This window comes from Melozone crissalis, unplaced genomic scaffold (assembly GCF_028551555.1).
Source record: "Melozone crissalis strain CALT ecotype California unplaced genomic scaffold, PUWL_Pcris_2 ptg000013l_1, whole genome shotgun sequence".
Lineage (NCBI taxonomy): Eukaryota > Metazoa > Chordata > Aves > Passeriformes > Passerellidae > Melozone > Melozone crissalis.
Window position 1 is genome coordinate 7,843,136 of NW_026535791.1, and position 19,636 is coordinate 7,862,771.

The 19,636-nt window shown below is 36.4% G+C and overlaps 1 protein-coding gene across 4 annotated transcripts in view; it reads left to right on the forward strand.

The window, feature by feature from the left end:
* Positions 1 to 19,636, forward strand: part of PDS5B (PDS5 cohesin associated factor B) — a 99,862-nt gene that overhangs the window by 55,781 nt on the left and 24,445 nt on the right. For all 4 annotated transcript variants that reach the window (XM_054271779.1, XM_054271783.1, XM_054271782.1 and 1 more), the window contains exons 15-24: positions 2,258 to 2,306; positions 3,779 to 3,918; positions 3,994 to 4,109; positions 5,093 to 5,198; positions 6,844 to 7,004; positions 7,618 to 7,741; positions 8,503 to 8,661; positions 9,438 to 9,506; positions 13,760 to 13,896; positions 18,335 to 18,458. In XM_054271779.1, the coding sequence (XP_054127754.1) occupies positions 2,258 to 2,306; positions 3,779 to 3,918; positions 3,994 to 4,109; positions 5,093 to 5,198; positions 6,844 to 7,004; positions 7,618 to 7,741; positions 8,503 to 8,661; positions 9,438 to 9,506; positions 13,760 to 13,896; positions 18,335 to 18,458 (1,185 nt within the window). The remainder of the gene's footprint in view (positions 1 to 2,257; positions 2,307 to 3,778; positions 3,919 to 3,993; positions 4,110 to 5,092; positions 5,199 to 6,843; positions 7,005 to 7,617; positions 7,742 to 8,502; positions 8,662 to 9,437; positions 9,507 to 13,759; positions 13,897 to 18,334; positions 18,459 to 19,636) is intronic.

The window sequence follows — 19,636 nt, forward strand, 5'->3', positions numbered from 1 at the left end:
AAAAACATGCTGTAATATTTTAAGTTCTAAGTGCAGTAAGGGCTAGCACAATACTTCATTGTATCTTGGTGACTGTTTTGAAATGCTTTTCATGTACTGTTTAATGTTCTTTGGTGCATTTAATATTAACATTGGTGCATTTAATATTAACATTGATGCATTTAATACCTGGGCTAGTTCCATTATATTTTCTAGTTTTCAGTTGAAAGTGAAATTTCAACTTTTCCTTGTGTTTTCAGAACTTGTAAAAGTTCTTTTTCAGTTGTAAAATATCAAATGCGGTTATTTACCAGGAAAGTTTTGATGCCAGCATAAGCATTGCATTCAAGACACAGTGCATGCTTTCGACATGTTTGCATTTGTCCATCTGGATTTTTTCCTATTTTTTGCTCTTAAATGCTAGTTCTCTGCACTTGGATATTCTCTTGAATAACAAGACTACATGGGAGAATTTGGATGGTTTGTGATAGAGCAAAGCAGAGAAAAGAGGTGTCTGAGGGGCAGCTGAATGCTGTTCTTTGAAGTGTTTGTTTGCTTTTATTTCTCAATACCAGAATAAATAAGTAAAACTTTGTGTAAATTGACATACTAAATTAAGTAAAATTCCCTGATGCAACACTTTTGCTGCCTGCAATGGCACCTGAGACTATCACATACAGTCCAAGTACTAATCTTGAGACAAATATTCATTAGCAATTCAGAGCTATGTAAACATTTATTTCTTTCAGGAAGCAAAACTGAGATCAAATAGTAACCTTTTAGAAAATGAGTTTTTGTGTGCTTTTTCACTTCTGTCTAATTTCTTCATGTAATTATTATAGCTTAGTTGTTGATTTGTTCTCCTGTGGTTGTTAACCCTGTGCCAAGTGTAGGCAGTGTGAGAGCTCTCAGAGATAAACTAGAATAGGACAAGAAATACTGTACAGATGTTACCACAAAGAAATAGTGTACAGAGGTTACCTTTGATTAGGTAGTAAGAAAAAAAAAAGATTGCAGTAAGGGTGATCAAATAGGGGAACAGATAGCACAGAGATACTGCAAAATCTTCATCCTTGTAAATATTTAAAATGCAACTAGAAGTTTGCCTGAAGCAAAACCTGATCCTGCTTTGAGTAGGCAGTTCAGCTGTGTGACCTAAAGTTGTCACTGCCAACCTGCATTATTCTGTAACTGTAAGTCTTTGAACTTCCCAGTGTACCTTTCTGCCATTTGCTGAAATTCTGTGAGCATCCTCCTTATTTCCTCTTCAAGGCCTTCTCGGACAAAGCACTATTGAGGAGGCTGGAAATGTGTTAAGGAAATTTTTATTGGTGTTGGTCATAATTTCTCCTGACTTAAGAGAGAGGGGACATCAAACTTACCTTTAAGTTAAGTTACTTTTCTGAAGAGCAAAAGCATAAATCACAACTCCTCTAGTTTTCTCCTTCAGCAGTGGTGTACAGTGAAATAAAATACATAACCTTCCCTGTTTGTATGTAGAAAAGTGGATGAATGCCGTTTTGTGTCTGTTGGAGTATAATCTTCGTTTGCTGCAGATGAATGCAAAATTATGTAGATCAAGTGCCACAGCAGATTTTCTTAAAGGAAGTGTTTCTCCAACTTCTTTTATCTGTCATAATTCAATAGAGTTATACTCCTGTAAGTTAATACTTCTGCCTCAGGTTATTTGACTTTTGGCTGAATTATTAGTAGTTTGCTCAATGTTTTTTGATGGGAACTTTAGCCAGGACTTGAAGACTTAGGTAGTATTAGGAGACCAGAACAGTCAGGGTGAAAAACTGTACTGTGGAATTTCTTTGTTTTCCCCTGAGTCACAAGAGATTCGAATATGGGAAGTTTGTGTCTGCTGATAGCATTACTTGAATACTGTAAATTATATCTCATTTCTGTCTTTTATAATTTTTTTGTCTGAACATGTGAATTAGCTGTGACAGCTAGGAGCCCTGAAAATGATGGTATTCTTCTGAGACTACACTCTGCAGAAATAGCCTGTTCATGCTGTTCATAAGTTATATGGTAGATTGAAAAGTAATGATAGTATTTTATGTAATTGATCTGTAGCGACGATCTACCTTTTACTTCCTGTGTCTACATTGAATTTGCAGTGGTGGTTTTTGATTTCTAACACACTGATGTATTAGCAGAATGGATGCTGACTTGTTGTTAATGCAGTCTGGAATCTTCCTTGCTCAATATTCGAATGGAGATAAATAATGTAAAATTTTTACTTAATCCATTTTTCTTTTGTGATTTGCAGACAGATGCCAGCAGTAAAGCTATATTCTCAAAAGTGATGGTTATAACAAGTAAGTCACTGAAAGTATTCACAGTGTCTCAAAATTACAGTAGAACTATATTGCTTTCTTGCTTTAAAATAATTTGGGGTAAGTTTATAAAAAATGCGTTTTGCAGCAGATAAAATCTAAAGCAAATAATGATAAATGTGATGCAGCAATATGCTTTTAAGAATGAAGGCAACTAAGCAGAATTACTCTCTTACTGTAAGAAGACCTCAGTCATGAAGCCTATCACATAGCATTTTGGCTGCATTGTGGACTAATTCAAGGTCTAGATGATCTAGGTGTTAATGTCTATTTTAACATTTTTATAGAGTATATATTCATAGATGTTAACTAAACTACTAACTAAACTTACCTCTCTTCAGAGGTTTTAGTATTGTAAATGTCATTGGAATGCAAGAGAGTTTGGATTTCACTAGCAAGGAAAGCACTTCAAAAGCTGAAGAAGTTCTGTGTGAGCTGAACTATTGACAAAGAAATGCCCACCATCCCAAAAGCAACACTTTTTGTTCTCCAGGCCCACCATGCCAATAGCATTAATACTAGTATGAAGAAAAACTTGCTTTACGATTCTGAAAATTTGTTTTCAAATCCACCTTTTAAAATAATGCCATCGGTTCTGGCAAAAAAATAAACTACATAAGACTGCACATTTTTGAAAAAATACAGAGGAAAAAAATGAACTGTGCTGCTTCATTGGCCATGATACTAATCTATTTTTCATTGGTTTGTATTTTTTCTCATACTTTTAGTTCTCAGTTTATTTTTAAAAAAAATTGATACAGCAAAACAAAATCATAATAGAGCTTGTTTTGAACCAACCATCCTGTAGTGCTACACCACCTTCTGTACCAGCTTTGCTTAACACTGTCTGGGCCAAAAAATATGAAGCATCCTAAATAGTAGAGTAGTCCTTTGCCAAGAAATTGCCTTCCTATAATATAAAACATAAACATAAAATGAGGATGTAGTTGAAGAAATGCATTTTAAATGCCTTTTGTTTTGATGTTTTAAGCTGTTGTAAATCTTATGTTTCCTTAATGCATTTTAAATGCTTATTTTTGTTTTTGAATGTTTGTTGTAAAGCTTATGTTTACTTAAAAGGTACTTTAGCAAAAATACCCTTTTTGATGTTTTTCACACTTGTTGCATTGGGTGATCTGTATACAGATTATATTTTCTTGTGGAGTTCAGGCTTTACAGTATGAGGTCAGTTTCAGCTGTTGGTAATATCATTAGCAAGAGCAACTAGACTTGCTGAAAAATGAGTGTGAAGGGTGGGGAAAACAATTAGCCAAAGGAAATTTGTATAAATTTGTGTCCTCATAGATATGTCTGATTATTTTGAGGTGTTTTATGGTTTGGGTTTTTTTGTAGCTATTCTTTTTGTTCATTTGGTTTGGGTTTTGTGTGGTTTGCATGATGTTCCAAACTCGTGCAATTTGCATAAATAGTGAACTTTTTTTTGTTATTTAAAGGAAACCTTCCTGATCCAGGGAAAGCTCAAGATTTCATGAAAAAGTTCACACAAGTTCTAGAAGATGATGAAAAAATAAGAAGTCAGTTAGAAATGCTTGTTAGCCCAACATGTTCTTGCAAACAGGCTGAAGGATGTGTGGTAAGAATTGCTCTTAAAGTGTGAATATTTTTGGAATAGAATTGGTTAGAAATTTAATCACAACTTATATTTCAGAGGGAAATAACAAAGAAGTTGGGCAATCCAAAGCAACCAACAAATCCTTTCCTGGAAATGATAAAGTTTCTTCTTGAGAGAATTGCTCCTGTGCACATTGATACTGAATCCATCAGGTATTTTTTTATATGTGTTGTTGGCCATAGATCACAGAGTTTGAAACTGAGGTTTCTTACTTTGTCTTTAAACACAAGCAGTAATAGGCTGGGTGGATGTGGCTTAAGGCTTGGTGACCTGCATTATTTTCTTCTGTTTCACTTTGTGTAGGGGTTTTTCTGTCCTTGTCCAGAATGTAGTCACAGAAACAATTGCATTGTCACTCACCATAGCTGGGATGACCTGTCAGTAAAAGTGGATGTGTTGCTGACATGAAGTATGGTTTGTGACTTGCTGACTTGTTTTAAAACAAATTTCTGTCCAGACTATTCAGCTGAAACTTTCCACCCAGAGTATTAGCTCATAGTGATATAAACAGTAATGTAACTGAGGAAGTAAAGGTTATGATGATGAGGCAGCAAGACTTCAAGGAAGAGTGAGCCAATGAAGTTGTGGTGGGGGGAGGATTGCTGAAATTATTTTTGCTGAAATTATTATTTAACTACCAGCAGTATTTGACATAAGCCTTACTGTCAAGAAAAATGTGCAGAAGATAGGTCTTATAAATTTATCATCAGCTCTTAGCAGAATTGTTAAATGGTTATTATTTTTCCTCTTGGTTAGAGACTAACTATTATAAACAGTTATTCTCCATCAATTATTAAGAATCTGTAGCGGGTTGTAACCTCAGCATAGTTCTTATTGAGTTTGTTGCTTGTAATGCTCAAATTGTTTTCTTATTTTGGTCATCCTTCCAGAGTAATTTGTATATAGTTCTTAATTCATGATGGATAAATATTTTTTAGTGTAATGCTTCAGAATGCTTTGATTTGGATAGGAGATGAGGGCAGCCAGATTATGTATGTAGTTGACATATTTGGTTTATAGTAGGCTTATGTTTTAAATAAGTTGCTTTAATAAGATTGTTTTCACAAGTTTAAGATGTAATCATACATAGTGGAATTGCAGTAACTACAAGATCATATTTTGTTTTCCTCTTCAGTGCCCTTATCAAACAAGTGAACAAGTCTATAGATGGAACAGCTGATGATGAAGATGAGGGTGTACCTACTGACCAGGCAATCAGAGCAGGTCTTGAATTGCTGAAGGCAAGTATAGTTCTGATGGCCAGTGAGTATGGGAAACTTTGCGAAAAACTTTGTAAAAATAAATTTTTAATTAGCACTTACTGCTTTTAGTCAAAAGCATGTGGTGCCTACCTGGAATAAACTGGTTTGGTTTTTTGTGCTTCATGCTCATCTTGGCACATCAGTAAGGCTATTTTAAAAATTATTTAGAAACTTTTCTGTAAGCCAAAAGTAGTTGCGTGTGAGACAGTAGCAGTGCAGTTTTGGTTATTAGAGCATGAATTCAGCAATTTGTAGACATGGTGCTGTTGTACATCAGTGCAGCACTGTGGTTCCTCTGTGTTCCACCTAAGTTGGGGTCTTACCTGTTTCAACTATGAGTAATCTTGAAAACTGGGCTAACATAGCAAAGACTGCCAAGTAGTCCAGGTGGGAGTTGACTTCAGAGGCCTTAAAATCTAAAGGACTCCCATACTGAAGTTTTCAGAGTATTTTAGGTGAATTAAGGACTGAGTAGATTCACCTGAAAGGGTGAATCTCTTTGTCCAAGTGTGAACTTTTATCTAAAAGTGCAGATACCCAGTAGCACAAGAATGCATCTGAGTAAGAAAGAATGAATCATTTTGTGAAGGAGTATATGCTTGAATGAAGGCTTCCAAGTCAATATTTACATATTTGTATGACCTGGCATGATACATTTAAGGAAGAGGAGTAAGACTGCCCTAAACAAAGAGGTCTATACATCATCAGAATAATACAGGGAGAACAAATGTAGAAGTCCAGCATTGGGAATGCCACACAATGAAGTGGGAAGGAAGGTAACTTAGTTAAAATAGGAAACGGCATATGAAGAACTTTGTAGATTTTGAGGATTGTTTCTCTGCCATGAGTCAGAATATTATGTGGAACAAGGCTAATAATCAACAGCCACTTAAAAATGAAGAGAAGACCTCATTTCAAGGAGGATCAATTAAGGGTTTCTTTATTTAATTTTTTTTAACATGGGAGGACTGTCATACCTGAAAACAGCCAAATCCAAGAATCTGAAGGAGAGGTACAGAATCTGTTAAGTTAATATGAAAAACTTGAGGGACTAGAGGCCCTATTGAGTATGTCTGTGTTGCTATTTTAGAGATAGGAATTTCACTTCAGAGCAGAATCAATTCTTCCCCTGAGGAAACAAACATGAAGTCTGGAGGCACACAAGCTGGATTCCTTTCAGAGGAACAAAATTGAGATGGGCTTCAGAAGCACATGTTGTGTTGCATTGCCTAAAGTGGATTTAGTCATTCTAAAAATACTCTGAAGTAAAACTCCTGGAATATGAATATTGCTTCCTTAGCATCAGTTGGGTTTCTCCTAAGACCTGCTCCTGCTGTAAGCCAGTACTTGCTAATGTAGGTGTAGTCACTGAGAAGTACATGGTCAGAATAGTAGGAGAAGAAACTGAGACTGGGGAAATAAATTAAATCTAATGAGGTCATGTATAAAGACAGAATTTTAGGAGCTACTAAAAAAAAAGAAGAGCAATGTGGATCATGAATCAAAACCAGGGAGAGTATTATAAATGTTCCAGTATGGCAGTGGAAAATGACTCTTGATGAAGTGTCCTAGTATAAGTGGACCTTTAAAAAATGTTAACATGGCTTTCATCATGTTTTGGCAGGTACTTTCGTTTACGCACCCTATCTCATTTCATTCAGCTGAAACTTTTGAATCTCTCCTTGCTTGCTTGAAAATGGATGATGAAAAAGTGGCAGAAGCTGCATTACAAATTTTCAAAAATACAGGAAGTAAAATTGAAGAAGACTTTCCTCACATACGATCGTAAGTTGTTTATCTTACTCTGACCAGTGACCTTTACTGTATAGGATTTTGGAAGTTCTCACTCTGCCTTTCATCTGCTGTAGCATTATCCTGCATTCTTTTGGAAGAAAGTATCATTTCCAAAAAGAGGTTTTGAAAAACTAAATTGTAGTGCTTTTTGAAGAATGGAAGGGAAATGAATATACCCAAATAGTGACAGGTGGTATGTCACTGATACTGCTATAATTTATATTGTTGCCCTTCAGAATTACTTATACATATATATATATATGCAGTGTAAAAACATTCCTTGCAATTTAATGGTGATATGTAGGCCAAAGTATTTCCAAAAGAACATTTAGTATCTGTGCAGATATCAATGCCTATTTTAGCACATATTTTATCAACAAAAACTAGGATTTTTTTGCTTGCAAGTTATGTAAGTAATTTTTTTCGTCTTGTTTTGGAAGAAATTACCCAAACAAAAGCAATTAATGCTTTTGCAGAAGTGTTGTGATTTTTATATGTATATCTGTACTTCTTTGTTAGTTTGATGTTTTGGAAAATTTTCTGTTAGTGAAATTACTTATCTCTTGCTCTGTTTGTCTATTTATTTTGTTACACAACTGTTTAGTGCTTTGCTTCCAGTGTTGCACCATAAAGCTAAAAAGGGACCCCCTCGTCAAGCCAAGTATGCTATTCACTGCATCCATGCAATATTTTCCAGCAAAGAAACGCAGTTTGCACAGATATTTGAGGTAATATTAAATACTTAAGTTACTTTTACTGATCTTTTATATTGCATATGTAAACTAAGGGATGTAGTTGCAAGTTGTAGCAGATTTAGGAAAAATGTTTTTCCCCGTTCCTTTTGTTCTTACACGATTTTGGCCTGAAGAATGATAGTAGAGGGTGTTCTTGTATCTCGTGATTCATGATGTTTTAGGTTGTGTATTTTAAGAGCTGGTAGAGTAAAACCAAGTGTTAGGCTGTGTACTAGAACCATGAACTATTTATAGAAAGAGGAACCATATGCTACTCCTTACCCCTGTTGAAAATGGTCAAACGTATTTAAATGGTTGCAGAAATTTAGGAAGACTGAATTGTGGTACAGACTAAGTGAATTTTGTAGCTGTAACTGCAAATGTGCTTTTTAATTAGTGGCCCTCAGCCTCTTATCTTGAAGGCTGAATCATAGTCCATTACTGGAATTGCTAGCTTGAGATCTTGTTCTCCCACGATAAAGTAGGCTTTTTAATCCATTGTTTCCTAAATGGTCATGCTTGAGCTGTCACTTTTTGAACTATCCAGAGGTGATAAATATTTTGTCTGTCATCTTGACCTTTCCTCTGACTTGAGAAAGATTTGATGGGCTAGTGAATGTATCTTTAAAATTCAATAATCAATAGTTCTTTTGAAATTGTATTTCTGAAATAGACATAGACAAGTCATTCCCATCCCTTCAGTAAGACACAGATTATATCAGAAATAGTTGAATTTGTTGTATTTTTTTTTTTAGCCACTGCATAAAAGTCTGGATCCAAGCAATTTTGAGCACCTCATTACGCCATTGGTTACTATTGGCCATATAGCCATGCTTGCTCCTGACCAATTTGCTGCCCCTTTGAAATCTTTGGTTGCTACTTTTATTGTTAAAGATTTGCTAATGAATGATAGGGTGAGTATTTTTAAAACCTTATATTAAGAGTATGCTTTTTCTGCAGTATCATACTCAGCAAGTTCTTGGGAAGATATCTGGCATGCTGGTTCTGCTTTTTGTATATAGTTGTCTTTTGATTTGCTCATGTAGTTTGACTCTATTCAAAACACATGGTGCAGGAAAGGAGAGTTCTACTGATTTGGGAATCTTACAAAAATGATGACCTGTGTAGCACAGCATTTCATCATTTGTGATTTGGCCTTCATTAAAAAGGGGAAAATTGTTATGATTTCATTCTGTTTCTTATCTTGAGTGAGTTGTGATTTTTAGGAAGTATATGACATTTGAAATTAAAATACACTATTTAAATGGAGGACTCAATTTCAATTTTTTGAACAATTTTGTGTTGATTCTAAAGTGATTATGAAGTCAAAAAATGAATTCGTGCATTGCTTGAAATTGCTTAGGGAAAGATACACACTCTAAATCAGTAAAATGTGAGGTTCCAATCTACTGGATATGGAAAAACTGTTATTTTCAAAGCAATGGCTATTATGCCCTAAAGGAATAGTTTTCAGGTAACAACAACAACCAGTGCCTTTATTAATCTTGAATTTGCTGATACTTGGATAGTGAGGTATCTCGCTTCTGTAGTGGTTACTTCTGTAAGATTCAGTAGACATTCAGCTGACCAGGGAGTGCTGCTGTATTGGTTCCAGAAGCAAACAGAAAGAGAAGGTTACAAGTTTCACTGAAGAGTAACTGGACTGTAACAAATGTAACATTTTGTTTAGCTTCCAGGAAAAAAGACAACAAAACTTTGGGTCCCAGATGAAGAAGTGTCTCCTGAAACCCTTGTTAAAGTGAGTAGCATGTACTATGTTTTCCTGTCTCTTATGTTTGTAATACTTAATAAGGATTTGCTCTTGGGAGCATATTTTTAAATTATTATTTTATGCATAAATTTATGTACACACTTCATTAAGTTTTTATATAAACTCTTTATAGGTGTAGTTTTGTTTTCTGACACTTGACTGTGATGATAGCTGGATTACTTAAAGTAAAATTATTTTTTCCCCTCCTCTTCAATATAGGAGTTAAATACTATAGAAATTTTGTTATAAGTCTTTTATTTTTCTGTTGAATTTTTATGCCATTCCAAGAAACTTTCAGTACTGTTTTGGAAGAAGAAAAATGGGGTTTGGATTTGTCAGTTTCTTCAAATGAATAAATTGGTTAGAGTGTTTATTTTTCTGTGTTTGCAATGTGTATTAGAGAAAAACCTGGATTTCAGAAAAAACCATCACTTTAAAATAGTGCGGGGTTTGTTTTGGTACTTTACTTAAAAATGTCGTCTCAAGCTTTTTCTTATTTTGGAGAAAGTGCATTACATTTTCTGTACTCTGTAAGAGATACTGTCAATCAGTTTTTCAATGAATTAGAAATAGACTCACGATGTGGAAAATATATTCTATATCTGTATTTGGTTTTTAAATGCCCCTCAGAACAGGGATAGATTTTTGCTTTCACTTCTTTCAGAATGAGATGCTTGTCTTTTATATTATGCTCTGTGTTATATCAGTTGTTTAGTTTCTAATATCTTCTGAGTAGAGTGGCTCTGGTTTTAAAAAGGTCTTTGCCTTCTTGCAAAATTGTTAAACACTTCCTAGAGACCTTCTTTTCTGCTAGGTTAATAAGTACTTTGGTTTGCAGTTCGGTACAGAACACATAATTGGAAAGGCTTGGGTTTTTTTGAATTTGATTTGTTGCTTTTAGTTTTTTGACTCCACAAAGGATAGTTTTCATGTTTGTGCAACTCCATAGTTGCACGCTATACTCCAAAAATGGTTTAAAGAGAATGCACCTTTGTTTTAAATTAATGAAGTGCTAATTTTAAATAGACATGATTTCACTTGAGTGATTATACATGTAACTTGAAGTAGTAAGTATTAATTGTTTTTCTTAATTATTATAAATGATTTGTGAAGCTGCAATAACTCTCTAAAATGTACTTTTATATTGATAAAACTTCTCATACATCTGTCTATTTGGAAAGGAATTAACGTGCAGAAATTCTTAAGGCAATTTACAGTTGAAGCCAAGCCTGAAAACTGTAAGAAGAATTTATTTGCAGGTGAAAACAGGCTATTGTGAAAATTGATTTGCAAATTTAATTAACCTTTATTACTACTGCAGAGCTTAAACTTAATGTATGCTCCAGACTATGCCATTAGTTTATGAATGATTTCTCTCTGATCATGGGCTTTTCTTCACTCTGGTTTTTCAAGCCTCTTTTTCCTTTTGTAACATTATTATATATCTAGTGAGGATTTTCAAACTAGCAGGTTAGAGTATGAAAGTGGGAAGGAGTGCTGAAAACTAAATTTTAGTATTGTCCAGCCAGCAGATGTAGACTGACCGAGGATAACCTTAGTTTTGGGTGCTAAACTTTCTGTGGAAGGCTCTCTGCAGAGAAATGTTTCAGTACAGTATTAACTATGAATTGGATTAATGATTATATGAGTTAGACTGGAATTCCTACACTGGACACTTGAGTTCTAAAGCGTTTGTCTCTCTTGGCAGCGACCTGTAATGAGTACTGTGCACCATGCAGGTGACTTGTGTAGTAGCAGTGATATTTCTTGTTTCCTTCCATATCACTGGAATATAAAGTTATTAATTTTAAAAAATAGTTTTAAAGTTTTAGCCAGCTGCTGCCATAATGGTGATGTAGTAGGAAGACAGTGTTGTGTTTCATATGGCTGTGTCTCATTTTCACTTTCTTATCTTTTCATGTTGTGTAAAAATAATTTTTCATCTCGGAGGAGAATTCTAGGCTTGTGGAACACAAATTGAAATAAGAACCTCAGTCTGAATATAAGGAAAGGCCTGAGAACAGTCAGACAATGCAACAGGTAGCAAGAGGTTGCAGGTTGCCAAGAGAGCTGTGCAGTCTTCATTCTTGGAGGGCTTTTGACACCACAGTGCCTAAAACTGAGACCAATGTGGTGTGATTTCATAGCTGACCTTCCTTTGAGCAGGGGATTGAACTGGATACCTAACACTCCTTTCAACTGAAATTATCCTTCAATAACTACACAATTTGGTTGCAAAGGGAGAATTTAAAACATGACAGCAGTCCGCACTCATGTCATGTCTAACTTAGTCTTTGGGTAATCAGTATTAGTGACCGGGGGAATTCTCATGCCCGGTACTGATTCCATGGGAATGCTTAATTCTCCATGGTTGGTGGAATGTCACCATACCATCATTAACACCGGCAAAGAAATAGGGAAACTAGTGGGATCGGACAAAAATTGTGAAGGAGGTGGTACTGGGACTTGGTCTACATGGAAGGAAAACTAGAATAGGTTTGGATAATAAAGTTGGGGAAAAACATTATGGAGGGAATTACTAGAAGCAAAGATTGAAATTGAAATTGGTCAAGGGACAAGGTAGCTGTGTCTGTTCTCTGGCCAAATGTGTCATTTATTTGAAGACCAAGGAGAGCTGTCATATTTCCATCCTCCCAACAAATGGGAGGCACTAACAGTTGCAGGTCCTGGTTATGAGTCCTGGTTATGACGTGAAGAAACTGAATTTGTGAGCTGTGAAAATACACGATGCCATTATTGTTATGTTACAATTATTATATTGGTTTTGATGCTACTAAAATCTTCTGGTGGATACTTAGAGCTGTTCCAGTGGAAGACCCTTTGAAAATGAGGGCGAGACAAATTGTGCTCCTCAGACTTTAGGATTTTGCATTCTGACTTCTAGAGTGACAGACATCCTGCAGCTCACTGGTGTTACCCAGTAAGGTGGAGCAAGTGGACTACAGTCCTAAAAACTAAACTCACATAGAAGTGATAGTCCTAGAACTGACATCTGATGGGACCATTTTGGTCAGTGTGTTGCAAGGAATAGATCTATTATGCTATGATAAATTTAATTTGTTCATATTGTGAATGTTTATATAAAAGTTACTGGAGTTGATTTTCCCACTAATGAGAATATTTGAAGTTACCATGTACGAAAAGTGTAAGTTTTCTGACACTTTTGGGTTTTGATCTTCAGAGTTCGTATTTTGTTTTGGTTTTTGTTCCTTTGGTTTTTTTTTTTCCTTTTTTTTCCCCAAAGGATATCAATGTGATTTAGATGAGCATTTTCATTTTCCTGTAAGAAGATACTCTTCTTTGTTTTCTTTATTGTCTCTGCTGTCATATGCAAGGAAAATGAAAGGATAAAGCGATTCAAATACTAAAACAAACTTAATCTCCAAATTGATGTTTTATTTTCACTAAAGAAATGTGAAATTATTCAGTGTTTCGTGATAGTTGCTGGATTCTGCATATGGGCAGAAGCTTGCCTCAAAACACTTGATGTTTCCATTGGCAAAACCAAGTTATCCCTCCCTGACTTTGAGGCTTTTCTTTAAATAGCTGTGAAAAAAGCATTCTTTACCAGGGTAAGTTATTGTAGTACAGATTGCTAGCAGTCAAGATGTCTATTAAGTGTTTTTTCAAGTACATGTCTTAAATTTAAACTCAGATATGACACAGATAAATAGAGAATATATTGGGCACAGGAATTTAACGCCAAGGTCGTGGGTTCAGTCATCATATGCGTCATTCCCTGGACTTGTTGATCCTTGTGGGTCCTTTCCGATGCAGAATATTCTGTGAATTCTGGGAATATGTAAAGATGAAAATGTGTTCTGCTTTTTGATCCAGTAACATTTTCTTAGTAAGTATAAACTAACTGTTTAGGCTATTTCACAGTATTTAATGCATGTAAGCTCAATTAAGAAAATGTTTTCTAAGGACAAAATATGTGATTGCTTATAGAAGAAGCAGCTCAAACTTTAACTAAATGTATAATTTTTATTTGCTGTAATACATACTTGAGGCTTTCGGTGAAAGGTTGCTGTCTAGTGAGAGTATGTCTGGTTATCTTTCATTATTTAAATGATGTTTTGCAGTCCTGACAGACTTACGTTTGTACCAGCAAAAAGCACTTGGGAAAAAATACCATATGATTAAATTAAGATAAAGATTATTTTAAAAATGAGGATTATAATATGATTTGACTTTTTGGTATCAATTTATTTTTTCAGATTCAGGCCATCAAGATGATGGTTCGATGGTTGCTAGGAATGAAGAACAACCACAGCAAGTCAGGTACTTCTACTCTGAGACTGCTAACAACAATATTACACAGTGATGGAGACTTAACAGAGCAGGGGAAAATAAGGTATGTACCAGATGGTAATGTTTTCATATCTGTGCTGATGGAGTGAGGGGAGAGTTTTAATTGAAGTAGTGTGTAAACTACTCTGCTAGACTGCTTAAAAATTTATACATTTTATTTCATAAGATGTGATAGTAAACTTGGCTGGTTCCTTAAGTTTGCTGAGTCTCAGGTTTTGTAATGCTGTACACATTGCATTTTAGGTTTTATATTCTTGCTTTTATTTATTCCTTCAATAGACTATTACTCATATTGCAGGAATAAACTGTGCAACTTCCTCCTTCCCACTGAAAATTGGTTTTAATTTTTTATGCAGCTTGCTGTTCCTGGTGTACCAATTGCTGTGTATGCCAAATGCTAATAGGTGGGCTTTCTAATAAAGAATAATAGTGTGTTGTATAAACCAGGTGGAAGTACTTAGTACACAAGACACGTCTGCTTGGAGGCAGGCTAATCTACCATGAGGTCTCTAAAAGTGAAAGCAAGAAGGAAATGTGTAAACAGGATTAAATCTCAATAAATAATTTACCTTTTAGGTGACTGTTAGACAACTTATTTTTCTGGGTATCTTCTTAATCCTCTGTGGTAGGAAAAGTGACAAGTTGTCAGCTGCTATTGCTTGCTAACATTGAAAATTTATGTCTACAAAAGCCATTAAGGGCATGGGTAGATTGTGCCAATATGTCTAAAAAGGTTCTGATTTTCAGGTAGAGTTAATGTTATACAGTAGTTATGCAGATAGAACCATATTGTGTGTGCAAAATTGCAAACTTGAGAGCTGTCTAGTATATTATATTTGTAGCAACTGTGTAATCTGTCCTAAAGTTCTTTGTAAACAATTGTTTTATAGTTCTGTAATGTGACCATTCATGGCAGCTGCCAGGGAGTTGAGTGGCAGTAATTTAGCTTTTCAGCATGACTACTTGGAGCTCATGGTTGACTTATGCAGTAGTTAGAGAATAAATAAGTTCTGTAGACCCTGTGTGTTTTCATGCTTGGAGTGATGATTCCTTACTGCGCATGTTTCAGAAATTTAATTTTCCCACTCCTTTTCTACTCAAAAAGTAATTATATCAAGTAGAAACTTCATATAATGATGTGATCAGTTTTCCATTTTTACATCAAGTTAAGAGGGCAAGGGAGGGACCCTTTCAAAGTAGGGCAGTGACATGTGAGGTAACCCTTCAACCCCAGAGCTTGGAGCTCTGCCTGGGGATGGATGTTGAGCCAATGGAGAGCTTATGGGCTAAGATTGAAGAGCAGTTTGCTCTGGGTAACATCGTGGTGAGTGTCTGCTGTGGGGCCCCTGACCAGGAAGAAGTGGATGAGGCCTTTAAACAGCTGAAAACAACTTAATGTGTGCAGTCTTTGGCCCTTGTGGGGAAATTCAGCCTCTCTGATATCTGCTGCAAGGGCAACACAGCAGTGCATAACAATCCAGGGCAGCATTCATGACAACTTTTTGACACAACTGGTAGAGGACCTAATGAGGAGAGGCTCTCTGCTGGACCTCATATAGGCCAACAAGGAGGGGCTTACTGGGGATGTGAAGGTTGAAGATAGCCTTGGCTATAATGATCCTAAGATGGTGAAGTTCAAAATCCTGAGGGCAAGGAGGGGGCCAGAAGGCAAGATTGGACTGGACTTGGTGCTCTGCAAGAATGTGCTTGAAGGGTCCTATTGGATGAGGCCTGAAGGGAAGAGGGGCCCACGAAACTTAATTACCTAGTACTTAAAAATCCCCCTTCAGTACTCAAGAGTGATCACAGCAGAAAAGCAGATGGATACTTCAGCAAACTGTACCTGGATGAGCAAGGTACTCCTGGCAAAATTCAAACACAAAAAGGGGGATTGAGAGCAACCCTGCAGAGTAGTACTTGGGGACACTGGTGAATGAAAGGGTTAACATGAGCCAACAATGTGTGCTTACATCCCAGAAAGCCAGCTGTGTCCTGGGCTGCATCAAAAGAAGCGTGGCTTGCAGGTCAAGGGATGTGATTCTGCCTCTTTAGCTCACTCAGAGGGTGAGACCCTGCACAAAGTGCTGCATCCAGCTCTGGGGCTCTCAGCACAGGAAACACATGGACCTGCTGGGGCATGTTCAGAGAAGGGTCTCAAAAACAGTCAGAGGGCTGGAGCACTTTTATGAGGAAAGGCTGAGTGATTTGGAGTTGTTTAGCCTGGAGGAGAGAAGGGTCTGGGGTGACTACAATAAGAAGGGTCTTATTGTGACCTGTCAGTACTTAAAGGAGCCTGTAGATAAAAGAATTTTTATTTTGTGGTGAGGGTGATGAAACACTGAAACAGGATGCTCAGGGAGGTAATAGCTGCCCTATGCCTAGAAACATTTAAGGTCATGTTGGACAGGCCTCCAAGTACTGCTCATTGCAGGGGGTTGGACTAGATGAGCTTTAACAATCCCTTCTGGCCCCAGCTATTCTATGGTATGAGGTGAACAGAGGGAGGAAGTAGAGATGGGTAATCTGGCAGGAGTACAGGGAGCACCATCTGAGATACAGACAGGAAAGCCAAATCCCAACTGGGATAAAATCTAGTGAGAAGTGACAAAGGCAACCAGAAGAGCTTCTCTAAGTAAATAAGTGACAAAATGAAGACTAGGGAAAATGCGCACCCACTGCTGAATGAGGCAAGAGCCCTGTACTGACACATAATAATTATTTGTGATTCTCAGTATTGCTTTTCAAGAAAACTCCAAACTGGTAGAAGGGCCAGTCCATTGTCTCTGTGTGAGCTATACTGCCTACATTAACAATTACTCTCAGAACCTGAAGCAAAGGAGATGATGTTTCAGGCCTGTTAGTTCTGCATGGAACTTGCTGACACTTCCTGACCTTTGTTCTTCACCCATTGAGTGCAATAAGGATATCTTCTTTCTGGCAGTGCTTACTGTGTCCCTTCTGTGCAAACCTGATACTGCTCCCTCTGACTTGGAGTAGGCTTTGAAGAGAGTAAAACTCTCAGTACAGAACATAACCTCTTAGACTGTACTTGATATGAGGTCATTCTGTGTGAGTCAATTTTAGTGTTCATGGCTTGCACTTGTCTTTTAAACAGTGTTTAATAATTTGCTAAACATAATTGAATTAAGTGAAAGTGACAGGGCTCAGGAGCCTTTGATGCTGTTGAGCCCATCAGTCATGCTGTAATCTTCTTGGTGTTATTGCCCACATCAGCCCTAAAAGTGACTCTGCCCCTATGCCTCTTGAAGTCTGCACAACTCTACCCTTCAGTGACACTGTAAGGGAATTTTTTTTTTTTTTTTTTTTTACTTCAAAGCCCTGTTCAACCTGGAGTGTCAGGTGAAGGCAAGGTCCCATTTGGACAACAAATCCCTTCTCTTGTTCATCCTTTACACTTTGAAGTAGTAGGATTGATGACTTTCTTGAATTGCTTTTAAATCAACAACTGACTTCTTTGAGATGTTATCATGTTAAATTCACCAGTCTTGTATTTTTTTAATATTGAATTTTATTGATAGTATCTCAACTGTCCTTTCTAAGTCTTTCTTTTTAATTTTATAAGTCATAAACAGTCCTGCAGAACTCAAGATTATACAAATTTTCTGTTTGTGGTTAGATAGAACAGCTAGGTTTAATCTTGCATGTTTTTGTAGTAGGATTTTGATTTTAGTCTATACTAAGCATAAAATAAGACTATTTCAGTATCAGAGGATGCTAACAGTTGCTGAAAGTACTGATATTAGATATGAACTTGAATTGAGATTTTCCTGAATTACCATCTGCATTTTTTCTTAAACTAATGCTCACCAAGAGAAAAATTATTAAAAACCTTTTGGAGCTTAGAATGTCATAGTTCTGTGCTGTAGAAAATTTGCCACTCATCTGATATACAATATTTTCAGTGGTTGCATTCAAAAGACATTTTGCTATTGTCTTAAAGTAGAATTCACTTGGTCATGTATTACAGTGTCAAATTAATCTTAATTGGTGTTTGCCTGAAGCATGGATTTTGAGCTAGGAAAGTTTGGCAACTCTGGGAACCAGAAATGGGCTGGCTACTTCTTTGGCAGGACTCTCCTGCTGAAGGGGGACCAAGCTGAACAGAAGTATCTTACTGCTAGATGTGGTCTCTGAGGGCCAGTATGGACTGCCCTCACTCAATGCAAAGCTAGAATTGTTTCACATGTGTGTGTAACTTTTAGGAAGTTTGGAAAATTTTTATATCCAGGTTGGGACCAGGTAATGGTAAGTGGGAATAGGCTGTAAAATCTGCTGCCATGAAAATTACTTTGGGTTTAAAATTGCTTCTGCTAGCATAGGGGTGGCTAAGTTCACAGAAACTTCTTTCCTTTGAAGTACTTGTTTTTCAGTGATGCAAACTTATTAGATTTAGCTAAGTCAAATAATTACATAATTTTTTTTACTAATTAACCTTCACAATCCATGTGCTTGTTTTTCAGTAAACCTGACATGTCTCGCTTGAGGCTGGCTGCTGGGAATGCTATTGTGAAGTTGGCACAAGAACCTTGTTACCACGAAATCATCACCTTAGAACAATACCAGCTGTGTGCACTAGCCATAAATGTAAGGAAATTTGTTGGAGTTGTGGGTTATCAGCAGGTGTATGAGTATATAGTTGTTTGTTCTGTATGTTACGTATATTTCTGCAAATCTGGTTTTGTGCAAAATATTCAGCCTTGGCATGAAATTATTTCTCCATTTCATAATCCTGAAAACTCATTGTGGATGAAGATTAGATCTGTAGTACTGGGCTGTCCATTGGGGAAATACTGACTTAGAGTAGTCAAATGTTAGAATACTGATGAACTAAGAAATGCAGTATGTATTTAAGTAATACCCCAGCTGCATTATAACATTACTAGAAGTTAAAATGAGATGATGTAAAGTATATTGAACTATAGTGAAAACAGTGATCTTGATTTCTCTATACTTGGGTAGAATATATTTGGAATGCAGAGGTCTGCAAAAATAATTAGCATCCTTCAAATATAAGAAAAAATAGGGATATATTCCTTAGCAGATGCTGGAATTTTCATCCTTAGCTTCTGCCTGTGAGCCCATAGTAAGGAAATAACTTTCAAGTGGTAAGTAGAGATATAGGGACCCTCTCTATTTCTGGCTTGTCAGCATAGCAAATTGTACAGAAATTGATTCATACCCCAAGAGTAAGGTGGTCATGAAGGGACTTCGGTTGGTGTAGCTGCTGATATTCTCCTGGCTTTCCAGAAGTCAAGAAATCCTCTGCAAGGAGTCCTGTCCAGAAGATAGCTGCAGCAATAATGATATGCCATTTTAGATTTTAGTTCCTGTGTCCAGCTAAAGCTTTAAAAGCTGCAAACCATTTTAAATGTTGGAAGACTTCAAATTGCCATGTAATGTTAGCAAATACAGAGTGTGGCTCCTGTATGGGTATTGTTTACTTTAATACAGACTATCTTTTTTAGTTTCTAAAGTTGCTTGCAGTTGGTTATTGTTGGGCTAGAAAAATAATTCCTTTACCAGAGTAAGACAGTCTGTATTAGGCTTGTATATGGTTTGGCTATGTTTATGTGAATTTTAAGCTTCGCTGTTCCTCTGAAAAGGAGCTCTTAGTCAGTTCTCAAACGCTATGAAAAACAAGGGAAATGGAACAAAGCTTTAAACTACTTAAGCAGATGAAATCTAGCAAAACTACAGCAGGAATTCAGTGGTAATAACTGAAGGTCTTTACACCCAAAGCCAAGTCTGATACTTTTCAGCTT